Source organism: Uranotaenia lowii, chromosome 1 (genome assembly GCF_029784155.1).
Source record: "Uranotaenia lowii strain MFRU-FL chromosome 1, ASM2978415v1, whole genome shotgun sequence".
Taxonomy (NCBI): domain Eukaryota; kingdom Metazoa; phylum Arthropoda; class Insecta; order Diptera; family Culicidae; genus Uranotaenia; species Uranotaenia lowii.
In genome coordinates this window covers 177,777,929-177,805,452 of record NC_073691.1, presented here as the reverse complement: position 1 = coordinate 177,805,452, position 27,524 = coordinate 177,777,929, and the positions used below count along the sequence as shown (strand labels likewise).

The following is a 27,524-nucleotide window of genomic DNA, read 5'->3' as shown; positions in this document are numbered from 1 at the left end:
ACCTTCAGTGCTGCAATATATGTTCATCCCTCATTTCGCATCGGCCTCCTCTCGCTCGCACGCAGTATCCGTGCCCTCGCGTCAAGTGCCCAACGGCCTTCAGTGTTTCGGCGAGCGTCTCGTCAGGCAGATAGGCAACAATGAGGCAGAGTTTAATAACGACGATAGTGCCGATAGTTATCAGAGGTTTTGACTGATAAGCGCGAATTTTACAGATATCAACCCGTCAACCCTAATTTGGCGCTAGTGTTTTGTCGCCAGAATTCCGTGGAAGTCGATAGCGCCTGGTTTCTTTTAAATATTTCAATGTGTTTGTTAGTGAAGCCATGTCGTCGTCAAGAGCATGGTATAGCTGGTCAGATACGTACATTCCCTCCTTTCTTTCTGGCACATTCTGCAGTCGATTAAAATATGCTGAACGGTAATTGGTTCTCCCCAGGTACGGCATGGATCCTCGTCGGTTCTTGTCATCAGGTGTCCATGTGTCAGAGTACAATGGCCAATACGGAGACGGGTGATAACTCTGTTGTCATTCCGGTTTTGAAATCGGTTAATGGGATTTGAGTATCTTCAGCAGCGTTTAAACCAATGTTCCGAAAATCAATCATTTTCTATCAGCCATGCTTTACTGCATTCAGAGCCAAAAAATCGAAGCAGTCAATTTTTCCTCTCCAACCATGCAAATCATATAAACAATCATGCATGCATGACAACGACGCTGCTGTATTTGATACATTCCAGCAAAGCATGATGCGGTAAAGAAGGACGCAGATTATCAGCAACGAACGTCTCGATGGTGATTGCCTTCCTTGATGATTTTTAACCTTCTATGATCACAACTGATATGTATCAGTTCTGAGAGATGTGTAAAGGTTACAATATGATTTTTAGTTTTCCGCTTTGCGTAGAAAAACAAAATTATTACTAAGTAACCGCAATGAACTGTCCAGCATGTGCTACGGCTTTTTTGAACATGTGGTCCTGGAATTTCTTCAGATTTTTCCTTCTGAAACATTCATGATCCTCTATCAATAACGAACATTATCAACAATGATGCGAGGATAGACGTTCGGGAATGATTGAGGGAGCGACGTTCAAAATGTATCACCAAGTATGTCGATCACCGTCGATTAGCCACGTGACAAATAGCAACGGTAGCCTCCGATGGGGCATGGTATATTTTCTTGTATCAAGTTAGTGTTGATTTTCGACATATATTAAATGGGTACTTTTACCACGTGCGTATCACAGCACTCGGAGATATCAGCGATTTTCCGAACATAGGTTTAAACAGGATGCTGCGTCTGCGAAAAAGGTAAACTTTATCTTTTTGCTAGGTGATTGAAAAAATGTAAAATTTACCTTTAAAAAGTGGTAGAAAAAAATCACTTCGCTTCTCGGTAAATTTTAACTTTTTTTTTGTTTTCCGTGTCTAGACAATTTCTATAGAGAAGGTACAATCGGGCTAAGCAGATAGATTTTTTTCTACAGGGCATTTTTCGACAAATTTTGTTGGTGCGCAATACCGACGTCAGGTGGCTATATTAGCCAGAAAATGATCGGATTTTGGTTCTAAGTGCCATGTCAGCGTAATTAGTGGTTAAAGTTCCTCATATCGGAAAAAGGATAAAAATCAGTTCGATTTTCATCCGTTCATCAGCACTCCTGATTCAGGAGGGTCGGTGCGAAATCGGATACTGTTTTGGTGCGAAATCGCGCGAAAATGAAACACTTTTTCGAACGATGCAATGGAACAATCGCTACCGATCTGGGTTAGCTCCTCGTGTGAGTTCCATGCATAACCGCGGTGTAGAGTCTGCAGAGTGCAGTCAGAGAGCGCTATGCTATGCTATGCTGCTATGAACGAACTATGTATGCTGCGGGGTTGTTTGAAAGTGAAATTCCAATTCACCCCTCAATAGAAACAAACATACACAGCACCCAACCAACAACGCGACGATCTTATTTGGGTGGTGGTGTTGGCTGTGCAATAACATCACACACAGCAGTCTCTCATCGCGACCCCACAAGAGTGGTTGGTAAGCCTCCTTCTGCATGGATACCCGTAGACTCAAACGAAGAAGATCGATCCCCGCATGATTGCTCGATCATCTCAGTAGAGAGAGAAGAGTGCGTGGGGTGCAAGAAGCCAGGTATAGGTGTGTATTTATTGCATTATTGAAGTTGATTGGTGGCATTGGTAGCGAATCTCCTCAAGCAGTGTCGGAGAAAAAGAGGTGTGTTATATCAGTTGCAAACAAGAGACGTTTTTTTTTCGGGTGAAAACACGACTTGCGGATGTTTAGACGAACCGTGTGAATTCCGCCCTTTTGTGCGAGAGTCCGAGATTGTGATACCAGGTAGTAATTGGTCCTGTTGTTGCTGCAAATGAGGTTATTTATTTTCGTTGATCGTTTCTTCAGGGGTTGAGTGGCAGCAGGTGACAGTTTCCTCTTTTGAGTTTTCCAGACAGCCGATCGTTCTGATGAGGAATGATGGCTTCAATGTGTTGAGCCAAATATCACGGGTAATAGTGTGAAGAAAGTTCTCGAGTTGCTGTTTGTTTGCCTGGGTTGGTTTTTACATTCGTAGATCAACGATCATGGTACTTGGTAGCTGTTTGTAGTGGTGCGCTGAACTGTGTCGCTTTCAACTCTGAGGGCCGGAGGTTGACATTCTACATACAAGCTTTTTCCATAGGAATAATCGATGACATTTCGCTTGTACGTTGTGTGACGGTCAGTGATTGATGTTCACGTAGGCAAGTGCCCTTAATATTCGCGATCATCTTCGATTTGAAAAAGGTTTTTCGTTGAAATTGTTATTATTTGTCGTGCGAAGGCAAATATTTTCATTACTATTCGAACGAGCCTATACCTACTTACTTCTTTTTGGCGTGGTATGAGGTTAGTGATGGACTTTCGTTGAAGTCTTTCTCGAAAACAATTTGCTTTCAACCAGCTGAAAGCTTCAAAGTTGATCAATAAAATTCCAACTTTATTACTTTTTTTTTGTTTTCCCCGAATCTCGTTTTATGCTTTTTTTCAATTTTCTTTTTTAGTCGAAATAATGCTTGCAGCAAGCATCTTCCTGGATGTTCACGACTGCAACTTGAAAAGGAATAACTAACCCAAGAGTGTAAAAACAAAACAATATAGCCTTCAACTACCAAAAGGATCGATCAATTGCTTGTTGCCAGTTGATTGAAAAGAGAACCGAAACTAATCGAATAATGAGCCTCAAAACGCGTGGAATCGTGTTTGCAACTTTTTTCGGGAGCTGTCTGGTCGTGGGACTTCTGGTGGCCGCCCTCACCACCGATAACTGGGTCGAGTCCGGTGCCAAGCGAATCAACTCGACCGAAGCTCAGGGACGGATCCATTTCGGGCTGTTTTCCGGCCAGAAGCATCTGAACGTGGCCTACGGCTGGCGGCAGCACGAAGTCAATGGTGAGTCACAAGGATCCTGATACTTTGAAAGAAATAAATTTTGCCAGAAATATCGCGGATATTGGAATAATAGAGTTCCGTCGATCATATTTGGCTACTTCATGGAGCTGTATACTCATAGCTATAAATCTTATTTCTTGATCTTAGCTTTCAATTCCATTGTTTTAAAAATCTGACTTTTTTTGCTAAATTTTTTAAATTTTCCTTAACATTAAAACTTTGGTTTGGTTCTATTTGAGTACCAATTTCTCCCGTTGAGTATTTTGTAAAGAATATCTTACCATTTACCTGTTATTTGAGCACATTGGGGTCATATGTAAAAATTTGAAGAGAGATCAGAGTGAGGTCATATGTAAGACATAAAAACGCCGCATTCAATAAACTTTTGTTCTTGAAATGTAGATACAAACGCAAATACAATTTCGAAACCTTCTAACCAGATTTATTTCTTGCTATTACCTTCTTCTAAACTTTTTTTTTTGTATATTTATATGTGCCCATTCTATATTAAATTTTTTCTTTCACTCTTACATTAATCTCTTTTGTTCTCCTACTCTTTCCTTAATATTTTTTTCTTTAAAAAAAAAAACATTTCATTTTACTTAACTTCTTGATTTGTTTTTTTTTTAACGTAAATTATTTATTTTTGAGGGTTTCAATTTTTGAAGTTTTTCTCTTAATAAAATTTTTGACTTATTAGGTATCAAATGATTATTTTTAAATACATAAACTTTATTTGGTAATTTTTCTACCTACAAATTTAAATTTATTCTTTATCCAATTTAATTCATTAATAGTTTTTTTTTACATTATTTTTTTCTCTTATTGTATCTTTATATTCGTATTCAACTGGTATCGTAACTTTTATGCTTAGCTATTTATTTTTCTCATTCATTTCCTAACACTTTCTTGTATTTCGAGAAGAGAACAGTTATATATCCACAAGACTTGACCAGGATCGATAGGTTTGGCCAAAAGAGAGAATAAAAAACTGTATTATACTTTCATTGTTTTAGTGTATACTTACTCTATCCTTGACTTATATACTTATAATTCAATTTTTTTTTTCATATATTCTTATATTTCGCTTATCTACTATTTTTATTTATTTATTCGTTTGATCTATTACACTCTTCTAATCATTGGATCAAATTTTCTTTGTTTTGTCTAATTTTTACGTGTTTATGTTTGTTGCTTTACATATCTTTCATAATTTCTTTTTTTATGTATCTTCTCATTTTGCTATCTTTCAATGTTTCGCATTTATTATCTTTTAATCTTTCAATTGTTTTTTTTTATACTAATAGATTTACACCTTTACGTTTGAAATATTTAATCCGTGAATTTATTAATTAAGAAAAAACTTAATTTGAACAAAATTTTTGCTGAAAAAGTTTAAAATTGCAAAATTTTTCTGGACCGGTTACTAAAAATTCCAAACACCTCATTTACAGTTCTAGCTATCATCCGCGATGAACCGGACGTCATAAGCTACTGGCTTTGGCTCGGAACCGCCATCGGGACAGGCCTGGGAGCTCTGTCGGGAGCCGTTAGTGCCGTTGCCTCGGTTCTCAAATCTTCATCAGCATCGAAGAAAACGGGAACCATGGTTGTGCTTTTTGTAAGCAATTTTATCTCGGGCTTGTCACAGACTCTGTCCTTCGTTTGCTGGCTTCTGCAGTTCATTCAGTATCTGAAACACAACGTACTGGTAGCGGAAGACAGACAACTTCACTGGTACAGCACCGGATTGGCTTCGCTCGGCACAAGCTTTTACTTTGTTGTGGCCGGATTGATCGTGGTTATCGTTAACATTATTCTTCTCATTGTGGCTACAACGATGGAAAAACGAGAACGCTCTCGAATGTTGGACCCCCCGACTGATGAAAAAATGCAAGGAGCAATCATGCTTTACTGAGCTGAATCTCAAAAATCTACTCTCTCTGGCCTATGCTGTTGTAAGTGGCCATATATTTGCTAATAGGTACTTATGTTAAGGCTGCGCTCTAGAAATGTTGATGAAGACGCATTATCTTTCAAAAGAAAAATTGCTTTAATTCATGAAGCTACTGAACAAAAATCAGTGATTCGAGTACCTTCAACGAGTGAACAAGTATCTGAATCACGTCAAAGATAAATTCTATCGGTTGAGATAGGCTGGCTACACCTCGATGAACATACTCCAGTTTACATAAATATTTTGTATCAACTTACTTACAACTCTTATGTAACAAAAGAAACAAAGCTTAGCCATACGTTGCAACTAAAGATTCTGAAGAAGTATTTTAAAGTATGTGAAGTTAGTTTTAACGTATGCTTGATTCCATCCAGCTGAGTAGGGATCTATAAATAATGCAAAACTGAATTTTGCCTCGTTCTCCTCTGTCTGAAGAACCCTTTTTTTTATCTGAATTGAATAAAACTAATTTTATGCCAATAGTTCCTATGTTTTCTTAAAAAGATACGAAAAAAGAAAAATTCTGATAAAGCGTTTTTTGCTGATTTTTGTTAGAAATCTAATATCTGAACTACATACGAGTATGATACACTATACTGTAATCAATCGACGCCACTTCAGTTGATGACAAAAAATATCTCTATAAAGCATCAACACACAACCGCAATCTTATCAATACTTATCAAACTGATAGTGACCAATAGGAAACGATTGGATGGGCAATGCAATAAACGTTATCAAACCCCTCAGTTGCGGGCTCCCATGCACAGACATGACTCAACACCGATTGAGGACGAAAGGGAAAATATTTTTCCTTCCGTGGTAAAAGTAATAAGATTTGCTAGAAAATCTACTGAACAAACTAAGTGTTATTTGTTTTATCTCCTCGTTTGATGGATATAATGAGATCTCACATTCAATAATGGCTAAAACTAAGTGGATTCTATTGTTCGCAACCTTTGTGTCATCTTGTCTATCTTTGGCCACACTAATTGTTGCATTCTGTACACCAAATTGGGTAAGTAGGAATGTTCTTAAATGGAATGCATGATAGTAACGATTAAACTATTTCATTTTAAGGTTGTTTCGGAAGCAACAGAACCTCTGGCTCAAGCAAACAGTGAAGTGCAATATGGGCTATTTTCAGGATCTCTAACCAGATACTTTCTAGTGACGCCTGTGTACTATGACCTTACAGGTAAGTAGCTTTTAGATCTCTTCAAAGAATGAGTTTGAATGAAGTTTCACTGAGATCCTATATGTGTGTGTAAGTAGATATCTACCTTTTATGTCTTATCAATTTGTTGAATTCGAGGTTGAGTCCACGATTTACGATATGATGGTTTTTGTAAATAAGCTATAACGTCAATTGGTATGCGCTGAGCCACTTAATCAATTTAGTATATTTTAAAGAATATTAGGTAATGTGATTAAATTAATTAAAGACATTATGAGCTGCAGTTTTCTAGAATAAACACCTTGATAACTCTTTTCAGTGATTTGTCTGTACGAGCATAACGTTTGTGTCTATAGCTGCCAAACGGATGAAGCGAAACGAGAAAAAGAGGTTCATGATCTCATGACCGGTTCGAAACCAGATATTTGTCCCATAGCCACTTCCAGAATTATTAAGCTTCATTCTACCGCTAAAGACTCAATTCAAGGGTTTGACGCATCAACTGAAGGTGAAGACAAATCAGTGGAATCGACGGATGAGTTCATCAATGCAGGGCTTTGGTTGGCCACTGTCATATTCCTTGGCATAGCAACCGCTTTCTCTGGTACCTCTGCTAGCTTTTCAATCATCAATGTGCTGTTCAATCCGGTGGAACCAATCTTCAGCGTATTCGGGCTGTACATTTGGAATGGAATAGCGATCGGTGCGACGCTGCTAACGATGATCCTATGGGGAGCTCTGTTCGAGGACTCAATAACGACTAATATTTCTATTACGGATACGCTTACATCCGAGGCGCCCTACAGTTCTGAAGGCTTAGCCTCGCTTGGCTACAGCTACTGGATTCTATTTATGCCGCTAGTGTTTCATGGAGGCAATATCGGTTTGCTGTTGTGGCGGCAGTACGAAATCAACAAGGAACCCCCGGAGACCACCATTGATGTTGATAAGTCCGATCTGACGGTTATAATGTATTGAAATAAACGTTGCAATAAGGTAAAACTCATTTTGTTACGGGATATAGGTTGTATCACAAATGGCGCATTTCCCTTTCGCGCACCCTCAATTCGCACGTTTCCACTAGGCGTTTGGTATTATTTTCGTGCAATCTCATTTCGTATTGTACCTATATCATTTGAAGCATTATTATTATTCGCCTAGGCCAATTAGCGCAAAGCAGGAACAATTATTTCAGCAGTCAAAATCCCTTGAAATGAAATTTAAAAAAAAAAATCGCAAAATAGATACGTAAATAGTAGAGTGGCTTTTAGCAAAACGCGTGTGGTTTATGAGAGTAGTCAGAGTGAAGTGAGACTAAATGCATAGCCTACTGACAATTATATATATTCACAGGATACTTATTCAACATCTCCCTCATTAAAGACACTATAACTAGACTATAGGCTCGTTACTCCTTATAACCTGAATTTTCTAAACCTGGGGCTCGGAGAATTTACGAGCTCGAATACCTTCTTCCGTTAAGACATCTGCTTTCTGGAGATTCGACGCAACGTGGAATATTTGAATCGTCTTCTTCTCAAGTTGCTTCCTTAAGAAGTGATGTCGTAGATCGATGTGTTTGCTTCGGGGCGAGTATCCTATTTCCTTCTCAGTTAGGCAAATAGCTCAATCCTTTCAATGACGACCTGTTGATAAGATATGCCGCCGTTGAAACAGCTTCGGCCCAAAACAGTTTCTTCCAAGGTCTTTTGATACACTAGGTTCTCCGACTTTCACAGTAAGTAGGCGAGGAGTGAGCGGGGCTTTCAATGAGTTTGTTTTTTTTTGCACAGCTTTTCGGTGGTTTGTTGGTAAACAAACTTCATGAGTTCCACATAGTTGCATAGCCTACATAGCCAAAATGGCTGAATCGGGAATTCGATATTCGGTAACACCTTCTGAATATATACACACCTTGGTTTCTTCAATCCAGCATCGAATAGAAAACATCGAGTCTTCTCAATGATCATCACGCCGTTGTTGGCCTTTCAAGCATGTGGTTGTATTTGGATGAGAATGAATTGATCAACCATCTCTCGCTCAACGCTTTACTCGGAAGCAAAGATTGCTTTGAGGCAGCGAAAACGACAAAACCGATGATGCATACGCTCTTAACATGGCCCGCCTTCACGAAGCAATATACATTCGAGGCAGCGAATCCAAAAAACCAAACGAATGTCTCACTCATCTCCTGTTACATTCTTGAGGGAACCGAATTCAAAAGGCACAGCAAACCCGAGTCTCCTCGTTTGTGCCTGGATCGAATACCCGAGGTTTTTCTGCTGTTGCTATTATTGCACAGCAACCGCACACAGGCAGCTAGTGTTTTCGTTTCTTTTTCCTCCCCCCTCCTTGCTCCATACGTTGTGGCCCTATGCAATGCAATAAGTTCGGTTGTTGTCGTCGTTGCCTCAACCTTTGCGGCGAGGTTGAAGATGTTCTCCTCAACGACAGCTATCGGCTTGAGTCCATCAAATTCAATAACGTAAATGAGTATGTGTGCCTCGTCTTCTTCATGCATCATGTAGCAACCGAACGTTGAGAGTTCGTTCAGGGCAGCAAACGAATAGTGTCTCTCAGAGCAGATCCTCCTCATGGGGGGAGGTTTGAATGAATGTATATGTATCGTCTCCTGTATTGCTATGCGAGGCCTCAAAGCGTGTGTTTCGAGAGCCTCTGATGAGAAAATTGGTGAGGATTTCAATCACTTGAAATCTTGAAAGTTTCAAGACACATATGAGCAGTCTCTCCGGAATTAAAGATCCATTGATTTTCGCTGGACGACCGAAACACGCTAAAAGATTTTCTTTTTTCATCCTTGCTCTTGTTGGTTGGACATTCAGCAGCATAATCCCCAAAACGATTTCACGCCGGATTTATCGATTCTCTTCATCGTCGATCGTTATTTATTCTGAAAAGAACGCACCATCTCGGTTCGACCAAGGTTTCAAGAAACACTTTATAAACACCTTGATTCGGACCAGCCAGATTCGACGTCTTCACGTTCTACAGTATTTTCGCCTTCACAGCGTCCGCCGTCAATCTCGCACCCGATACCTCCATATATACCCATAATGATAGGCTCGTACGCTTCCAGGAAGCCCATTAACATAAGACTGCCACGTGTCAAATGCGGTGAAACTCATTTCCGCGAGTTTATGGCTCGTCGACATCAATCCGCTTACATATTCCTCCACGGAACCGCAATTTTTGAGATGAATTCCAATCAGCTTCCTCAAAAATCCGATCAAACGAGGCTTTCCATCGTAGAACGCGACTTTAAGGTTGTTTCTCGCTTCCCTTTCAGTCCAAGGACGTCGAACCAAACTTTAATTGACGGGTTCCAATGCTGAGACAAATCGTTACTAGTTGCATCTAAAGCCCTAAAATAAAAGTGCGGCAGACTGTCATCGCGGAGTTCCAATCGAACTGTCAAAAGTCGTTCCAATCGAGCATAACCATTTTTACCATTTCAAATTCGTGGCAGGTATTGCAATCTGTGTGACTGTGACTTTCAATTTTTTAATTGAAATTAATCAAGAATGCAGAGAAAATTCATTGGAGCAAAACGGAAAGAAGCAATTAATTTTTATTTTAACAATTGACACAACGGAGAACAAATTAAATAATAATCACAAAACGAAAATCAACTTCACAATCTGCGACACAGTTGCACATGAACAAGAAGTCATGCGAATGTTTTCGTTATTGGCAGTGTTGAAGGATTACAGAAGCTTTTTCAGTGCTGCCGAATCGGTCAGAAATTCAGTCTGCCGCACTTTTACTGTAGGGCTTTAGTTGCATCCACTGGTCCTCGTTTGTCGGCCATTTATAGCTTCCCACGTTCCTTCACGGATCAGAACCATCTTCGTAACAAACGACCACGAGGAGTAATTTTCGCGTCCTCGCAATTGCTCCACCATCGGTATTGAGAAGTTTCCGCCAGCAATTCATTTCCGCTTCCTTCTGTTGAATCCAACCCAATTAAGGGTTTCTTCCATTCAATGTAAACTAGTGAACTTAGTGTGATAAAAGTGACGATAATAAAAGGTTCTGTTTTCCAGCCCTGGGTAAAATTCGATTTATGCTCGTTTTTGGTCGGAACGGTTCAACACCTTCGAGCGGTGAAAACATATACGGTATTATTCAACAGTGGCAATGTATGGGAAAAATCCTTATTGAAATTTGTTGTAGATTGGCACTTAAAAACTGACCTGCCCTGTGAAAATTGGCAGCTTAATCGTACTTGATTTACAGGTGCCTCATAGCGCTCAAAGTTTCGATTTTTTATCCCTCTAAAATCATAAGAAGATCAAAATATTAATGTTAATGCCAAATGGCTTAAACATGCATAAATCTTCGAAATCTACACGGAGAAAAAAGTACAGTTATTCCAACAATATTCCGCCTATATTCAACTATATTTCTGATTATTTCTCGGCTAACTATAAATCTGAAGATTTAAACTATATATATAATTGATTATCTTATTGATATTTTGCGTTCCATATTAGTTATAATAGAGTCAATTATAGTTGTATGATTGATTTTATGCATTCAACTATAAATATAATAGATTCAACTATAATCGAATGATTGAGGTTGTGCATTTAACTATAAATATAGTAAATTCAATTATACTGGTACAATTGGTTTAATTGTAAATATAATAGATTCCATTATATTTCTATGATTGATTTTAATCGTTCAACTATAGATATTGTAGAATCAAATTACGTTTATTTTGGTAGTCATCATATTTATTGTTCAAATTATAGCCACTTGCTAAAATTATTCTATCCATTTCAAATTTTGTATTTATTTTTTTTTATCATAAATCCCACCTACAATTAACAAAGATCCGCGCGTTTCTGTTTTTAACTTTCGCCAGCAACCTGTGACGTAGGCTGATCGTGGTCGGTGCCACAAATAAAAGAATTAAGATTGCGAAATTGCGAGAGATAATTTTGCGTGTATTGGGCAACATTTTTGTAACTCATCCCTCCCATTATCCCCAAAATAGCGTGTACTCACTCTTTTCACAAGCTTCCAATGTGCTTCCTCCTCGGCCTAAATTGCTCCCGCCTCGGGTGCGGCGTTTTGCTGTACACGGATGCGGCGATCGAAGACAGTCGGTTTCGGCGGCTGATGCACCGATTGTTCTTCGCCTGCTGCGGCGATCAGAATTTGGTCCGACTTGACGGTTTTGCCACCGGATTTCTGCCGCTGGCGCGGCGGTCACTGGCGAACGAATTCGGCGCCGGAACCACCAAGATCTCCCGCCTCGGTGTGGCTATCTGCTATGCACGGACTCGGAACCAGTGCGCCGGATGTTCGCCCCTGATGCGGCGATGGAATTCGGCCCGGATTGTCAGCTGTTCCTCCGGATATTCGCCACCGAGGCGGCGACGCGCTACCAACGAATTCGGCGGCTGTGCCACCGAGATTTCGCCACGGGTGCGGCGATCTGCTGCCCTCTGATTCGGCACCTGTCCACCGGGATTCTCGCCACAGATGCGGCGGCTGTGCTGCCGACTATTTGCCCCTGACGCGGCCCACCGGATATTCGCCACTATGCGACGATTGAACGCCCTCGGATTCGGCGGATGTTCGCCCCTGATGAGCCAAGGAACTTCGGTCCGGATCGACCGCGGTACCCCAGGATTCTTTCGCCACTGGTGCGGCGACGACGAGCGAAACTTATCGGCGGCTGTGCCACCAAATGCTTGCCCCTGCTGCGGCGATAAAACTTGGTCCTGCTCGGCAGCAGTGCCCCAGGATTCTTCGCCACCGGTGCGGCGACGAAAGCGAATGGATTTGGCCCTGGTTCGCCGAGATTTCTTCGCCACCAGTGCGGCGTCGATGTTGGCCCCTGTCGCGGCGATAAAATTCGGTCCTGCTCGGCAGCAGTGCCCCAGGATACTTCGCCACCGGTGCGGCGACGAAAGCGAATGAATTTGGCCCTGATTCGTCGGGATTTCTACGCCACCAGTGCGGCGTCAATGTTGGCCCCTGCCGCAGCGACGAAATTCGCTTCGGTTCGGCTGCAATACCGCCGGTATTCTTTCGCCACTAGTGCGGCGACGAAAGCGAACCCGATTGGCTGCTGTCCCACCAGATGATCCTCGTCTCGGATGCGGCGATGACGAGCGATCCTAATCGCACCGATTCGCCGCGATTTTCCACCGGATCGACGATCGATGGCAGGTGAATTCGGCAATCGTCTCCGGGCTTACTCGCCACTGGTGCGGCGACCTGAAGCGCTTAGTTTCGGCGGAGGTTCCACCGGATCTCACGCCACTGGTGCGGCGTTCGGGATTCCTTCAGATTCGGTCGCTGAATTGCCGGACTTCCACCACGGATGCGGTGATCGGATTCGGCAGACTTAGCGGGATTCTTACCTCACGTTCAGCGATCTGCTGCGCTTGGATTCGGCAGGCTGAATAACCGCGATTCCGCCACTTGAGCGGCGAATGAACCCGCTCGAATTCGGCTGCTGTTTCCCGGAATTCGTCGCCACTGAAGTAGCGAGACGGAAGTGACCGGAATCTTGAATGCGGCCCTTGTAGCTGTGCAGCCTGTTCCGGTGAGGATGTTGTGCAGCTGGGCTCGCCAGATGAATGGTGGTTGATGTGTGGAAGGTGTGGAGGCCACGTGGCGAAGGCTTTGTCACCTACTAGGCCCTGTAGAGTTGGCCAAAAGAAGAAGAATTTGCCAAAAAAGGGGTCCTGGGGATAAACCGTCTCATTAATTTTCTGCTGGGGTTCTTTCGAGCTTGCTGGATACTTACGGACTTCCGACCCCTTCTCCGTTATTTCGGTTCTTTGCAGAGCGTGTCTGTGGCCCGGGCGAGCACTTGGCTTGAGTATTCTGGGGGGAAAAACAAGGAACTTTTAGTTTCCTTCCCCTGTCCGCTTTTGGCGAGACTTACCGGACACTGTGTGGACGTTTGGCTTTTCCGCTGACCCGTCCCGTTGTCCTGAGCTCTGGCCTAGCCGCTCTTGCGATAGCCGGATTTTTCAGCCGGGATGCCTGCTGGAACAAGTTCCTTATTAAGAGCTGTTTGCCGCAATTGTTTTTCACCAGCTTACCTCTTGTCCCGATGGAGCACGGAGTTTCCCTTATTGGGACTTTGAGACAGGCTCCACTCTCAACTGGCCACTTTTTTCTTTAAATTTAGCGAAACTCTTCGCGCAGCATCCACCACCTTTTTCACCGGAACTTTGAATGACGTCTTGTCAAACTTTTTCGTTGAGATGGCTGCCAACTTTTTCGTATCAAAAAGGCAAAACAATGCCCAGTCGGAAATTCCATCCGAATGTGGTCCGATTACGTAAGATTTCGGCTCGTCGAGCAGATACTTTCGATGATTGTTTTTCCAGTCAGGGATTTTTCCTGCTTATCCGATGCACGCTAATAAAATGTTGAGGAAGGATGGGTTCTTATTGAAAAATGTTGCCAGATCGCTAGAATCGTATCAAATTAACAGATTTGTTGTTACAGAAAAAGTCAAATGCAACACAACATTGCTGCTTTGGTAGAATTTTTCATGGATCATGACAAGGATCCATGAAAAATTCATAATCACGCCACTAGGAGTTCGAAGGAGATATTGAAAATCGACGGCTGTGTCGAGAAAACCTCGCACTTGTATTCACCCTGCAGTGGTGAGTTTCTTCAAAACTAAAGACGAATCAGTAAACTAGATCTCTACGCCAACGAGTCTTGGCAAAATCTATAACAAAATCAAAGCCAACGAGTTATGGCAAATGTGTCGATATTTACCAGTATATCTGGCAGAAAGAAACTCCTTCGAATCCTTAAAACAATCCACTTAATAACATCCACCTCAGCAGCATACAAAAATCCAAAATCAAATGGTTATTGATAGAGATAATAACCTAGATCTTACAAATAGAACTTAACAAACGAAATTTAGGTGGGAACTTAACTGGTTTATACTAAGAGCAACAGAAGTCTAAGGAAAAGAGGGATTTAATCCTCTTAATTACCAAGGGCCCGGAATAGAGGTTATACCGCGCCTCCAGATCGCGTTCCTTTTGATGTTTCCTTGGCAACCCCCTTGACAACTGTGCATGATCCATTATGTATCATTCTATGAGGTTGGTGATTTGTGGTCAAGTCTGAATCGGACAGTTGAACTGTCGACACCATTTCAGGCGAGGGTAATTTGTGGTTCCGCTGCGCGTATTTTGGGGTGTGGACTGTGGTAGATGGTGATCTCATAGCTTGTGGTCTTGACAAAGTTGGTAGATAGCTTTTGAGAATTTCGTCTAGATCGGGAAGTCGTAATCGGAAGTTGACATGGTTGGTTGAAGATGTTCTTGATCGGGAAGTCTTAATCGGGAGTTGACATGGCTGGTTGAAGATAGTCTTGATCGGGAAGTCTTAATCGGGAGTTGTCATGGTTGATTGAAGATGGTCTTGATCTGGTAGTCTTGATCGGGTAGTCTTGATCGGGTAGTCTTAATCGGGAGGTCTTATCGGGAGTTCCTTGTGGATGTACTTGTTCGGTTTTCTTATTTCTGGGAAGCCTGGTCAGCTATGGTCCTCCGGACTAGGAGAAAGTCAGCAGGAATCTTGCAACCTCTTTCAAGCTACCCTGGGCGTTGTCCTGATTCGTCCTGTTGATACTGTGCTGAATAAGCAGGGTTCGTGTTTGCGGGACAAAATCGGATGTTGCTGCTGCTGCGAATGAACTCCCTCAGACGGGCCCATCTTCCGGAGTCGTCGAGCCAAGCAGATGGTTGTGGTGCTGACGATGAACGTGTTTTTCGCATCGGCGATGCTTTTGTTGGCAACCTTGGGTAGCGGACATAGCTAGACTTGTCTGTACTCACGAGGAGGTAGATAAGAGATATTGCTCACTGCGTTTTCCAGATGCACGATTTTTCCCGATCGGCCTAACGGTATTTCCTGCGCTGTTGCGCTTGGTTGACAGGCTTTGGCTGTGGTCATAGCTGGATTATGGGCGTGTGGCTTTTGACAGTTAGCGAGAGAGAGTCGATATGGTAGTAGCGGCCGTCATGATGTCTACTCCTCACAACTTCTTCGCTTAACTGTATTCTATGGTGCTGAATCCTCTTCTTGATGTCCTGACAATCCTTTCAATTGCAGCGACGTGGTGTTTGGAGCTGCTGTACTTGACTTTCCGAACATTCCAATATCCCGAACCTGGATGGGTTCTCTGCGATGGTGTGTAGCGCCTGGCTACGGTGGCTCACCAGTACTACTATCCCCAGCGCTGCTACGCTGCTTCAGATGACAGGATTGCATTCTGGACAATGAGTGGCGGCAATCCCACGCAAGGTTGCCAGCCCTCTCCAAATTCTGACGAACTACCTGGCAGAGTTCTCAGAGTCCATTCAGCCGACGCTGGTCCCGCGCAAGGCCGTTGTCTCCTTCATACACGCCTGCTTAGTTGTGTTCGTCGGTGTCCTAGCGACGAATTTGCATCAGCTGTGCTCCATCGAGTTGTTCGAATAGAAGAGTTCTGCATAATTTATTCCGAGTTGTTGGGGGCGAGGTTTCAAAGATGATGTTGGTCCTTCAGCCTTCTCCATTTCGTGTTTTGTGCTCCGAGTGAGCTTGTGGTCAGCGTTGTTGCTTACATAGCTTGAATACTAATCAGGTTTGATGTCCTTCGCATGGTAGCGCCCACGCTTTCCTGTGACGACATCCTCTAGAACATACAAATTTGCTCCCAGTTTCTCCTTCACGATGGCAGCGATGAACTTCGGATCCAGCTTCTTGTTTATGTGGTCCGCCTTCGACGATAGTACAAACGAACGACGCCATACTAGCTCGCCCGGTTGGAACGAGACCGTGCGCTTCCGTAGATCGTAGCGTTCCTTCGTTCTCTCATGGTTCTTCTTGATTCGCTGCTGGATGAACTTGTGAATCCTGTTGATCGTGGATAACCTCATCTCCTGCGCGACCTTTGGATCATCTGACACGTTTAAGTCTTGCTGAGTGTAGAGATCTGTGTGCAGCAAAAGTTCCCGACCGAAGTTGGCGAAGTGTGGGCTGACCCCGGTGGATTCGTGCTTCGCACTGTTAATAGCGGCGGTAATGGCTGCCAGGTTCTTGTCCCATTCGCGGTGATCTTCTTCCAGCAAAGAACGAATACATGTAATGAGAACTCTGTTCACCCGCTCGGCGTTGTTGACCTGCGGTGCGTAGAATGCTGTCTTCATATGGATGATGTTGTGACGGCTAAGCAGCGCTCGAAAGACTTGTGACTCGAACTGCTTCCCGTTATCTGACAGTACTATCCTCGGCCTGGAGAATTTCAGGAAAACCTTTTCCTCGAGAAACTCGACCATCTTGGTTGAATCGGCTGCCCGCATCGGGTGGGCAATGACGTATTTGGTGACCCAGTCGACGATGACCAGAAGAACTGTGTTGCCCTTCTTGGATCTGGTGAGCGGTCCGACGAAGTCGATGGATATTAACTCCCATGGTACCCTTGCTGGCTTGAGTTTCCCCATCTGAGGCATCATTTGTTTGTTGGGAGCTTTGCTGGCTTTGCACGTAGCGCAAGCCTTCACGTAACGAGCGACTAGGTCCTGCATCTTCGGCCAATAATAGTGTTGTTGAAGTTTGTGCCATGTTTTGTAGAAACCTAAGTGCGCGGCTGAAGGCGAATCGTGAAAACGACGGATCAATTCTGCTCGCTCTTCCTCTGGAACGACCTTCTTCCATCGATGACTGATAACGCCCGTCTCGTCTTTGACCTGGCAATTTTTGTAGAGTTCTTCATTCGCTATTCGGAAGTCCGGATATTTTCCGCCTTGATTCTGCACCTGCCTGATGAGGTTTCTGTACCACGGATCGTGTACCTGCGTGATTGAGAAGACCAATGAACAAACTATCCTGGACAGTGCGTCTGGAACGATATTACAGCTGCCTTTCCTGTATCGTATCTCAAAATCAAACGCGTTGAGCCTCAACAACCACCTGCTCATGAGGGCCGTTGGATTCTTCAAGGTCTTCAGGTAACTGAGGGCGGAATGGTCACAGTAGACCACAAAGCGTATTCCTTCGACGTAGCCACGAAACTTTTCAATTGCTCGTATTACGGCCAGGCATTCCTTTTCAGTTACGGTGTATTTCCTTTCCGCTGAAGAAAGTTTTTGTGAAAAGTAGCAGATTGGGTGCTCGTCACCGTCGATTGTCTGCGTCAACACGGCTCCAATTGCCATATCGCTGGCATCGCAAGAAATAGAAAATGGCTTCGTGTAGTCTGGCATGGCTAAGACTGGAGCTGTTACAAGGGCCGACTTAAGTTTGAGAAAAGCTTCCTCGGCTGCTGTTGTCCAACGAAACTTCGTTTTGGTCTTCGTAAGCTCGGTGATGGGAGCTGCAATACGGGAGAAATCGGAGATGAAACGACGGTACCACCCACACATTCCCAGAAACCGTTGTACTTCCTTCCTGGTTGTTGGTACGGGGAATTTTACAATACACTCTACTTTCTCGTCATCCACCTTCCAACCTCCTTCGCTGAGAATGTATCCCAGATATTTGATTTGCTGCCGACAAAACTTGGACTTTTCGGCCGAGATAGTGAGCTTAGCTCGATGTAGTCTTGCCGCAACTTCTCTAAGAACTGTAATGTGTTCCTCAAACGATTTAGAACATATGATGATGTCGTCCAAATAATGGAAAACGTACGGCTCCATATCCGCAAACAAGTGAGTCATAATCCTGGCCAGTCCTTGGCTGGCTGTGCACAGCCCAAAAGGGACCACTTTGAATTGAAAGTGCCCTCGGGAAGGTACTGTAAATGCCGTCAGTGGCCTTGATTCCTCATGAAGGGGCATTTGCCAAAAGGCATCTTTGAGATCTATCGACGATATGAATGAACAGCCTCCCAGATTATTGATAATCGATGAAATTTGTGGGATTGGGTAGCCCTCGTTGACCATAATGGAGTTAAGATGCCTTGCATCCAAGCAGACGCGGTAACTCCCGTTTTTCTTCTTGACTGCCACAAGAGGGTTGTTCCACGGCGAAAAAACTGCCTCCTCGATCACATCCAACGAGATCATTCTGTCTACTTCGCGGTTGACCTCCTCCAGGACATATTGGGACATTGGGTAATATCGCTGCTTCCGTGGCATGGCTTTGCCCACATCTATACGGTGTTCATAAAGCTCCGTTCTTCCCAATTTCCCTTCCTCGGCTTTCGGAAATAGCTTGATTGTCTCATTCAGTATCTGGCGTTGTTCTACCGATAGTTCCTTCATCGGTTCTGCTTCAAGTTCTTGCTCAGTAATCATTGAACAGCATACTGCTTTGACTCCGAACGTTTGCCAAAAGTTCATGCCCATGATGGCGCAGTCTGGCAGACTCGGCACAAGAAGGACTGGTAATATTTCATTTCGATTGTTATATGATATCGGTAGACGAGTGAAGTGGTTTATTTTGTGTGGTGTTCCATCCGCTGTTTTGATCCCACCGTTCAGTGCTTCTTTTCGTAGTCCAAGCTCTTCCACAATCTGTGCTTTACTGCCACCTAACAAGGAACAGTTTGCACCACTGTCCAACAAAGCTGTAACTTTCTTTCCAAGAACGTCCAGAACGGCGTGTGGACGGTTGTCATGTCCGGGATTGATAATGATAGAGTTGATGTCTTGTAAATCGTGAGGTATTGAAGGTTGATAGCTGTGTTGCGAAGAATCTGGCCCTCCATCTACCACTTCCTCGCTGCGGCGTTTTCCGCTTCGCTGTTACAAACAAGACAGCTGCGTAACGTGTAACCTTTTCGACCGCATCTGTAGCAAAAGAGAATTGCCTGTGCCTTCGTGCAATCCGGAAACCTATGCCCCTCCTCATCGCAGTTCCAGCAAAGCGCTGGGCGGTACGCTGTATGCTGAACAGGATCTAAATCGTACATGTTGCTGCCTGCTTGCTGAAGCTGCTGGTTCTGGAGCTGTGGTTGATAGTGCTGTTGGAATTGCCGTTGAGGCTGCTGTTGTTGAAGCTGCTGCTGTTGAGGCTGCTGCTGTTGTTGAAGCTGCTGCTGTTGAGGCTGCTGTCGCGGAGCCCCTTTAGCTTGCTGTTGCAACGGATGTTGTATTCGATAGTTCTCCGCTTGACTGCCTTGCCGATTCACCAAATTGTTCTGAGCTGCTGAAATTGTAGGCGGTTGCTGACGCTGTTCCGGTCGTTGTTGAGAGTGTTGCTGCTGTGGTCCTGTATTGAAACGATACGATCTGCGCTCCAGTTGAAGCTTCATGGCACAAACTTGCTCGTACAGCTGGTTGAAGTCTCCTTGCAAACCGTTTGCATCTTCTGGATCCACTAGATCTGCTTCAGTTTGAATAGCTGACGTTGAAGCCGCACCTTGCTGGGCCTCGTTCTCCACCGCATGTACTCTGTTGAGGCGTGGCTGTTGTATTGGAAGCCGATGCGATGGTGCTGAGTATGATGTGGCTCCGTACAACTGCTCGTCCGCCTCCACTGCTTGCAATCTCCCGAAACGCTGCTGCTGGTGTTGCTGAGACCGACTTGTTGTTGCTGGTGTTGCGAAGTTCGGTTCTAGTAAGTGGTTGTGCGGAATTGGAATTCTGCGCTGCTGGTTCAGCAATAGCCTTGTTTCGTCGAAGTTGCTGCAGACGTTGACCAGGTCCATCAGTGTCTTTGGTTGAGCGGCTGTTACGATTGTTGCATAGTCCATGTTCATATTTTTCTTGACTATGAACAACTTCTCCTCTTCCGTAAGTGGTGGATCGATGAAGCGGAATAGTGTAGAAATGTCACGGAAAAACTTATCGAACGTTTCGTTGGCGCCTTGAAAACGGAAGCTGGCTTCCAACCTCAGGATCTGAGCATACCCGCTAGGCAGGAATTCCCGTCGAATTTCTTGCTTGAATGCTTGCCAGGAATACAGGCGACGTTGGGCAAGTGCTCTTGAGTACCAGTCGAGGGCGTCTTCAAGCAACAGGTGCTTGATAGAAGCCAGAAGTGTCTGATCGTTGATTCCCTCTGATCTGGCAAACGTCTCCACCCGGTCCAAGAAAATGTTGAGGGACGTGGTGTCCTTTTCGCCTCGGAACTTGAAAGGCCAATTGTGAATCGCCTTCTGCATCCGCCTGTCGTAGTTGCTACCACTTCGGTTTGTAAAGCTGTCGTTCAACTGCTGCTGCCTCCTTTGTCGTTGTTGAATGTCGAACCGCAGTTCGTCCAGAACGTTCACAGCAGCCAGACCAGCCGAACTACCCGACCTCCGGATGATTACTTCCTCCGAGTCCCTCTGTCCTTGTCTGCCTCCTTGGAATGGAAGAGAAGACGGCTCGACATCCGCTTCTTGCATCCGTGCTCGTGCTCCTTCATCATTTCCGGCTGCTTGTGGCCTCGGTGGAATCGTCAACGCATCGCAGGCATCCCTACTGCTACTGTTCTCTGCCTGGATGGTTGGGACACTAGTTGAAAGGCTAGTGTTTTCTGTTTCACTTAGCACCATATTGACTGCACTGTTCACGCACTCTATCTGAGCTAGTAGCGTCTCTACAAGCTCACACACGACCCTACGCGTTTCCTCTAAACTCGCGACCACTGGAATCAGTGATAATCTTTGCCGGTAATGAAGCAATCTCGATTTCGCGCAAGCCATTTGATCGGCGTTTCTATTCTGGGTAGCTAAATCGACCTGATTCCTCAATTCAACAACTGCCCTCTGGCAGACCTCGATGTTCAACTCCGGCGACATTACGTGTTCCGAATTAACATAAATGGTGTCTCTAAGGGTGTCCTCTTGGACAAGGGCTTTTAACTTGACCACCCTAGCTCTTCTAGAGCATGGGGCTAGATTCGTAACATGGCGCAAGGCCAATTCATATTCCATCTCCTCATCATTAAGATGATACAACTCAATTTGTTTATTCATCATCATTTATTTGGATCAAAAACCAGATATTTTCAGTGGACTTACAGATTAAAAATAACAACTTGATACGATACAAAAACTTGAGCAAAAATCAAAATAAGCCTAACAGTTGCTTTCGCAAATCAACTGTTTTAATCATAATAATATCATTTCATATAAATACTAATGATATTCAAAATTATCGAACAAAATAATGCGGTTCGATTTAGTTGGGCGCCATTTGTGACGAAGGCTGATTGTGGTCGGTGCCACAAATAAAAGAATTAAGATTGCGAAATTGCGAGAGATAATTTTGCGTGTATTGGGCAACATTTTTGTAACTCATCCCTCCCATTATCCCCAAAATAGCGTGTACTCACTCTTTTCACAAGCTTCCAATGTGCTTCCTCCTCGGCCTAAATTGCTCCCGCCTCGGGTGCGGCGTTTTGCTGTACACGGATGCGGCGATCGAAGACAGTCGGTTTCGGCGGCTGATGCACCGATTGTTCTTCGCCTGCTGCGGCGATCAGAATTTGGTCCGACTTGACGGTTTTGCCACCGGATTTCTGCCGCTGGCGCGGCGGTCACTGGCGAACGAATTCGGCGCCGGAACCACCAAGATCTCCCGCCTCGGTGTGGCTATCTGCTATGCACGGACTCGGAACCAGTGCGCCGGATGTTCGCCCCTGATGCGGCGATGGAATTCGGCCCGGATTGTCAGCTGTTCCTCCGGATATTCGCCACCGAGGCGGCGACGCGCTACCAACGAATTCGGCGGCTGTGCCACCGAGATTTCGCCACGGGTGCGGCGATCTGCTGCCCTCTGATTCGGCACCTGTCCACCGGGATTCTCGCCACAGATGCGGCGGCTGTGCTGCCGACTATTTGCCCCTGACGCGGCCCACCGGATATTCGCCACTATGCGACGATTGAACGCCCTCGGATTCGGCGGATGTTCGCCCCTGATGAGCCAAGGAACTTCGGTCCGGATCGACCGCGGTACCCCAGGATTCTTTCGCCACTGGTGCGGCGACGACGAGCGAAACTTATCGGCGGCTGTGCCACCAAATGCTTGCCCCTGCTGCGGCGATAAAACTTGGTCCTGCTCGGCAGCAGTGCCCCAGGATTCTTCGCCACCGGTGCGGCGACGAAAGCGAATGGATTTGGCCCTGGTTCGCCGAGATTTCTTCGCCACCAGTGCGGCGTCGATGTTGGCCCCTGTCGCGGCGATAAAATTCGGTCCTGCTCGGCAGCAGTGCCCCAGGATACTTCGCCACCGGTGCGGCGACGAAAGCGAATGAATTTGGCCCTGATTCGTCGGGATTTCTACGCCACCAGTGCGGCGTCAATGTTGGCCCCTGCCGCAGCGACGAAATTCGCTTCGGTTCGGCTGCAATACCGCCGGTATTCTTTCGCCACTAGTGCGGCGACGAAAGCGAACCCGATTGGCTGCTGTCCCACCAGATGATCCTCGTCTCGGATGCGGCGATGACGAGCGATCCTAATCGCACCGATTCGCCGCGATTTTCCACCGGATCGACGATCGATGGCAGGTGAATTCGGCAATCGTCTCCGGGCTTACTCGCCACTGGTGCGGCGACCTGAAGCGCTTAGTTTCGGCGGAGGTTCCACCGGATCTCACGCCACTGGTGCGGCGTTCGGGATTCCTTCAGATTCGGTCGCTGAATTGCCGGACTTCCACCACGGATGCGGTGATCGGATTCGGCAGACTTAGCGGGATTCTTACCTCACGTTCAGCGATCTGCTGCGCTTGGATTCGGCAGGCTGAATAACCGCGATTCCGCCACTTGAGCGGCGAATGAACCCGCTCGAATTCGGCTGCTGTTTCCCGGAATTCGTCGCCACTGAAGTAGCGAGACGGAAGTGACCGGAATCTTGAATGCGGCCCTTGTAGCTGTGCAGCCTGTTCCGGTGAGGATGTTGTGCAGCTGGGCTCGCCAGATGAATGGTGGTTGATGTGTGGAAGGTGTGGAGGCCACGTGGCGAAGGCTTTGTCACCTACTAGGCCCTGTAGAGTTGGCCAAAAGAAGAAGAATTTGCCAAAAAAGGGGTCCTGGGGATAAACCGTCTCATTAATTTTCTGCTGGGGTTCTTTCGAGCTTGCTGGATACTTACGGACTTCCGACCCCTTCTCCGTTATTTCGGTTCTTTGCAGAGCGTGTCTGTGGCCCGGGCGAGCACTTGGCTTGAGTATTCTGGGGGGAAAAACAAGGAACTTTTAGTTTCCTTCCCCTGTCCGCTTTTGGCGAGACTTACCGGACACTGTGTGGACGTTTGGCTTTTCCGCTGACCCGTCCCGTTGTCCTGAGCTCTGGCCTAGCCGCTCTTGCGATAGCCGGATTTTTCAGCCGGGATGCCTGCTGGAACAAGTTCCTTATTAAGAGCTGTTTGCCGCAATTGTTTTTCACCAGCTTACCTCTTGTCCCGATGGAGCACGGAGTTTCCCTTATTGGGACTTTGAGACAGGCTCCACTCTCAACTGGCCACTTTTTTCTTTAAATTTAGCGAAACTCTTCGCGCAGCATCCACCACCTTTTTCACCGGAACTTTGAATGACGTCTTGTCAAACTTTTTCGTTGAGATGGCTGCCAACTTTTTCGTATCAAAAAGGCAAAACAATGCCCAGTCGGAAATTCCATCCGAATGTGGTCCGATTACGTAAGATTTCGGCTCGTCGAGCAGATACTTTCGATGATTGTTTTTCCAGTCAGGGATTTTTCCTGCTTATCCGATGCACGCTAATAAAATGTTGAGGAAGGATGGGTTCTTATTGAAAAATGTTGCCAGATCGCTAGAATCGTATCAAATTAACAGATTTGTTGTTACAGAAAAAGTCAAATGCAACAAACCTGCCATCGCTGTCCTCGGATAGATCCTCGTAGGTTGATTCTTCTTGGCTCCGGACACTTGGGCTGGGTTCCCGGCTCCGTAAATTTCGAGGTAGCAGCATTTCGAGCCCTTCCGGCCAATACATTTTTTTTCGAGAGCCTAAAAGCGGTCTGCTGTGGTGAAATGATATGAAATTTCCTTTTGAACGGCGTAGAATCCCATGGAATTAAATCTGTTGGAACAACAGAGATGGGAAAAAGAGAAAATAGAAAGTTATTGAAAGAAAAATAAAAAAAAAACTATCTCACCCGTAGTTTTCCTATTTTTTTTGCCATCGGTAAACGCCAGCAGGCCCTCAGATCGATGACGTTTTCTGTACTCGGGGGCTCCCGGTGAAAAATTGCGCTCCTCACGAGATAATTTATTGATACCTTCTTCAGCTGCCAGCAGATTACACCAACCGACGCACATATCACTGGAAGGGCAAACCATATCACAGGTCAATCCGACTGGGTTACCCACTTTAGACAGCGAGCTGCCTCACGAAGGGCGGCCCTTTTCGTCAGGGTCGTGTGCTTGATGTCCGCGCTAGGAGGCTCTTAATATCCGGCAGGTCCTTCCGGGCCAAAACACTAGCAAAACTCATGCTGAGATGTTTTCCTTTCCTCGAAGTTTTGTCGGTCGTTTGGCCGATGCCGACGGGCTTGTTCCTATAGGATTGGTTCCTTATCGCAGCGCAGCACTTGAACTTGGACTCGAGGTAACGTGAACAGTACAAATAAAGTGGCAAACAACTAAAAACCTGTTCCGGTTCCGAACCATAGTTTTCTTTTTTTTTATGAAGTTGTATTCGCTTTAAAAGAGTGAATCAGTGACAAAGACTATATGCCCAAGAATATAAAGTCATAAAATTCAATCATACATACATTTGTTGGAAATATATTTCAATTAAATTTCAACTTAACTTCGATGTTTAGTATAGTTGAAAACCAAAACTCAATCATACAATTGTAGTTGAATCTATCATATCTACAGTTGAATCAATTATACCATTACAATTGAATCTATTATATTCATAGTTGATTGCATAAGGTCAATCAGCAGTTTGTAGTTGAATATATTGTATTTATAGTTGAATGCATAAAATAAATCATACAGTTGAATGCATTATATTTATAGTTGATTGCGTAAAGACAATTAGAAGTATGTAGTTGAATCTATCATATAAGTAGTTGAAAGCGAAAAAATCAACTGCGTTTCGATAATTGGTATAACAAGCTGAAATAATTGTAACAACTGTCGTCTTTTTTCTCCGTGTAGTATTACCACGAAACGATTTTTTTTTAAATATCAACACCCTGGGTGTTGTATATATTTATACATTTTTAAGTCATTTGGCATCAAAATTAATTAGATTTTTCGATTTCCTTAGGTGATTTTTCAAGGTCAAAATCGAAACTTTGAGCGTTTTGAGACACTCCTAAATCAAGTCCGATTGAGCTAAAATTTTGCCCAAGTGGGGCCAATCTACAAAATGTTAAGGTCGATTTTCGAAATTCGACATGCCCCTTTTCGCTGCCACCCGAATAAATATATTGGGTACTAGACCACAGACACCGAATGCTATTGCTGATCCACTCTTTTTTTCTATTTCTGCGATAGCTGATTTGGGCTCCCGTAGGGTACCACTGTAAAAAAATTACAGTATTCAAGAAAAAAATGAGCATTGTTCTACATAAGGATTATTTATCGACTGAAATTAAATCGGATGAACAAGCGGAAAACATTTAAAGATGATTTAATAAAAAGTTGTCAAACAAACATGTATACCAAATATTATTATCGGATTATCTATTGTTTATAAAACAAAAAATTGTGTTTGCCTTGAGCTTGGTCAATCAGCGGTCAAAATCACGGAAAAATAAATAATAAAAAAAACTGTTTGCGATGGGGTCAATCATCGGAGAAATTCACGAAAAAAAAGCTGTAGTTGTTTAAATAAGTTTAGAGTTCGACGACACGGTAGCGATCATTCATTGAATGTTGGATTTCGTGCTATGTTTTGCAGTCGGAGTTATCCGTATAAAGTTTAACTGAAAAGCGGTTAGCGTGTAGAAAACCGATAGATTTTATACTGATTTGACAGATCGCACAAGTTTCGCAGTTATGAGTGTGCAGTCCAATTTTTTGCGATGCGAATGGTATTATTTCCTATAATAGATCATTATCCGTACACAACTCCTTTTTTTAACTTCTCATATACGATTTGTTACATTTTAACGACAGCATAATTGAATTCGACCAGCATATAAAGTATCAAAGACGCATTTATCGCATCAAAAATCTTCGTCATGCCAAATTCGTTAATTCTCACTCAGGCTATGGAAAAATGTGTTTTCAATAGTGTTCAATATTTTTTGTTTTGTCTGGGATTTTAACGCTCGTAATTAATTCAATCTCAATGAATACTAAGAATAATAATATTTCATTCCGATGACTTCATGTTTTGTCCTCTCTTGCAAAATAATGATTTGAAGATTGATTCAAGAATTTACTTCTTAACTTTTCAATGAAATTAGTGAGTAAGAGTGAATTTTTTAACTGTGTTTACTGCTCCGGCTAGCCTACCGCACGGAAGGCTACCGTCGCTCGATTAGAAATTTTCCCAGTAACCGCAATATTTGGGACCATCCAGTGACTTATACAGCGCGCTATCCGGGTTCAAACATGAAAGGGCCTTGAATGTATTCCCGGATGTATGGGCGACCATCCAAACTCGCTGATGGACGGTGATACTGGCCCGATGCCACTTGCCAGTCTGGACATACACTTTGTGCGAATATGTTGTTTTTCATAAAATAATCAAAATTATGAATTAAAGTTTAAGAAAGTGTTATGCAAAGAAAAAAAAAATTTGACTATTACGTGTCACTGAAAACTGCAACTTTTAAAATAAATCACCTGTAATTAACAAAACCTGTAATTTTAAATTGTTTTCCTTGAAAGTTAACGAAGATTCATTTATTATTACAGCAAATGTCCTGTAAAAAAGTTGTACATTAAAAATTAAATGTCACGTTATGATGTTTTCGACCTGTAAAATTACGGTAAATGTCCTGCTCCATTTTGTTACAGGACATTTGCGTAATTTTACAAGAAATAATTTATGCTATGTGTTTTCAATGTATCCATTATTCT

At 44.0% G+C, this 27,524-nt stretch overlaps 4 protein-coding genes across 14 annotated transcripts; 2 read left to right on the top strand and 2 right to left on the bottom strand.

The window, feature by feature from the left end:
* Positions 1–165: 165 nt before the first annotated feature.
* LOC129737903 (uncharacterized) lies at positions 166–5,888 on the top strand. Of its 9 annotated transcripts, XM_055729076.1 has the most exons (4): positions 2,244–2,360; positions 2,424–2,906; positions 3,062–3,449; positions 4,904–5,888. In XM_055729076.1, exons 3-4 carry the CDS (start codon positions 3,233–3,235, stop codon positions 5,365–5,367), a joined length of 681 nt encoding a protein of 226 aa, XP_055585051.1. In that variant the 5' UTR covers positions 2,244–2,360; positions 2,424–2,906; positions 3,062–3,232; the 3' UTR covers positions 5,368–5,888. The 9 variants fall into 9 exon arrangements, with proteins under 9 accessions (XP_055585089.1, XP_055585066.1, XP_055585062.1 ...); XM_055729114.1 differs by lacking the exons at positions 2,244–2,360; positions 2,424–2,906 and adding an exon at positions 166–186; XM_055729091.1 differs by lacking the exons at positions 2,244–2,360; positions 2,424–2,906 and adding an exon at positions 218–2,039.
* A 266-nt stretch (positions 5,889–6,154) lies between these two features.
* On the top strand, positions 6,155–7,595 carry LOC129737899 (uncharacterized). Its single transcript, XM_055729066.1, has 3 exons — positions 6,155–6,424; positions 6,487–6,604; positions 6,903–7,595. The coding sequence occupies exons 1-3, from the start codon at positions 6,329–6,331 to the stop codon at positions 7,559–7,561; spliced, it is 873 nt and encodes a 290-aa protein (XP_055585041.1). The 5' UTR covers positions 6,155–6,328; the 3' UTR covers positions 7,562–7,595.
* A 5,311-nt stretch (positions 7,596–12,906) lies between these two features.
* LOC129738179 (uncharacterized) lies at positions 12,907–15,880 on the bottom strand. The gene is made up of 4 exons (XM_055729370.1): positions 15,829–15,880; positions 13,675–13,703; positions 13,515–13,615; positions 12,907–13,453 (listed from the first exon to the last, which is right to left on the bottom strand). Exons 1-4 carry the CDS (start codon positions 15,878–15,880, stop codon positions 12,907–12,909), a joined length of 729 nt encoding a protein of 242 aa, XP_055585345.1.
* A 3,413-nt stretch (positions 15,881–19,293) lies between these two features.
* LOC129737885 (uncharacterized) lies at positions 19,294–25,139 on the bottom strand. Of its 3 annotated transcripts, none has more exons than XM_055729055.1 (6): positions 24,635–25,139; positions 24,347–24,558; positions 23,914–24,288; positions 23,754–23,857; positions 23,613–23,692; positions 19,294–23,550 (listed from the first exon to the last, which is right to left on the bottom strand). In XM_055729055.1, exon 6 carries the CDS (start codon positions 21,501–21,503, stop codon positions 19,302–19,304), a length of 2,202 nt encoding a protein of 733 aa, XP_055585030.1. In that variant the 5' UTR covers positions 21,504–23,550; positions 23,613–23,692; positions 23,754–23,857; positions 23,914–24,288; positions 24,347–24,558; positions 24,635–25,139; the 3' UTR covers positions 19,294–19,301. The 3 variants fall into 3 exon arrangements, with proteins under 3 accessions (XP_055585030.1, XP_055585036.1, XP_055585025.1); XM_055729061.1 differs by having other exon boundaries at positions 23,754–23,854; XM_055729050.1 differs by having other exon boundaries at positions 19,294–23,857.
* Positions 25,140–27,524: the final 2,385 nt, after the last annotated feature.

Coding starts and splice junctions, on each gene's coding strand:
- LOC129737903 (XM_055729114.1), top strand. CDS start 3,233: ATGAGCCTCAAAACGCGTGGAATCGTGTTTGCAACTTTTTTCGGGAGC. Junction 3,450..4,903: donor GCGGCAGCACGAAGTCAATG/GTGAGTCACAAG, acceptor CCTCATTTACAG/TTCTAGCTATCATCCGCGAT.
- LOC129738179 (XM_055729370.1), bottom strand. CDS start 15,880: ATGCAATCCTGTCATCTGAAGCAGCGTAGCAGCGCTGGGGATAGTAGT. Junction 13,704..15,828: donor CGCTGGGGATAGTAGTACTG/GTGAGCCACCGT, acceptor AGTCCCAATAAG/GGAAACTCCGTGCTCCATCG. Junction 13,616..13,674: donor GTGCTCCATCGGGACAAGAG/GTAAGCTGGTGA, acceptor TTGTTCCAGCAG/GCATCCCGGCTGAAAAATCC.
- LOC129737885 (XM_055729050.1), bottom strand. CDS start 21,503: ATGATGATGAATAAACAAATTGAGTTGTATCATCTTAATGATGAGGAG.
- LOC129737899 (XM_055729066.1), top strand. CDS start 6,329: ATGGCTAAAACTAAGTGGATTCTATTGTTCGCAACCTTTGTGTCATCT. Junction 6,425..6,486: donor CATTCTGTACACCAAATTGG/GTAAGTAGGAAT, acceptor TTTCATTTTAAG/GTTGTTTCGGAAGCAACAGA. Junction 6,605..6,902: donor TGTGTACTATGACCTTACAG/GTAAGTAGCTTT, acceptor AACTCTTTTCAG/TGATTTGTCTGTACGAGCAT.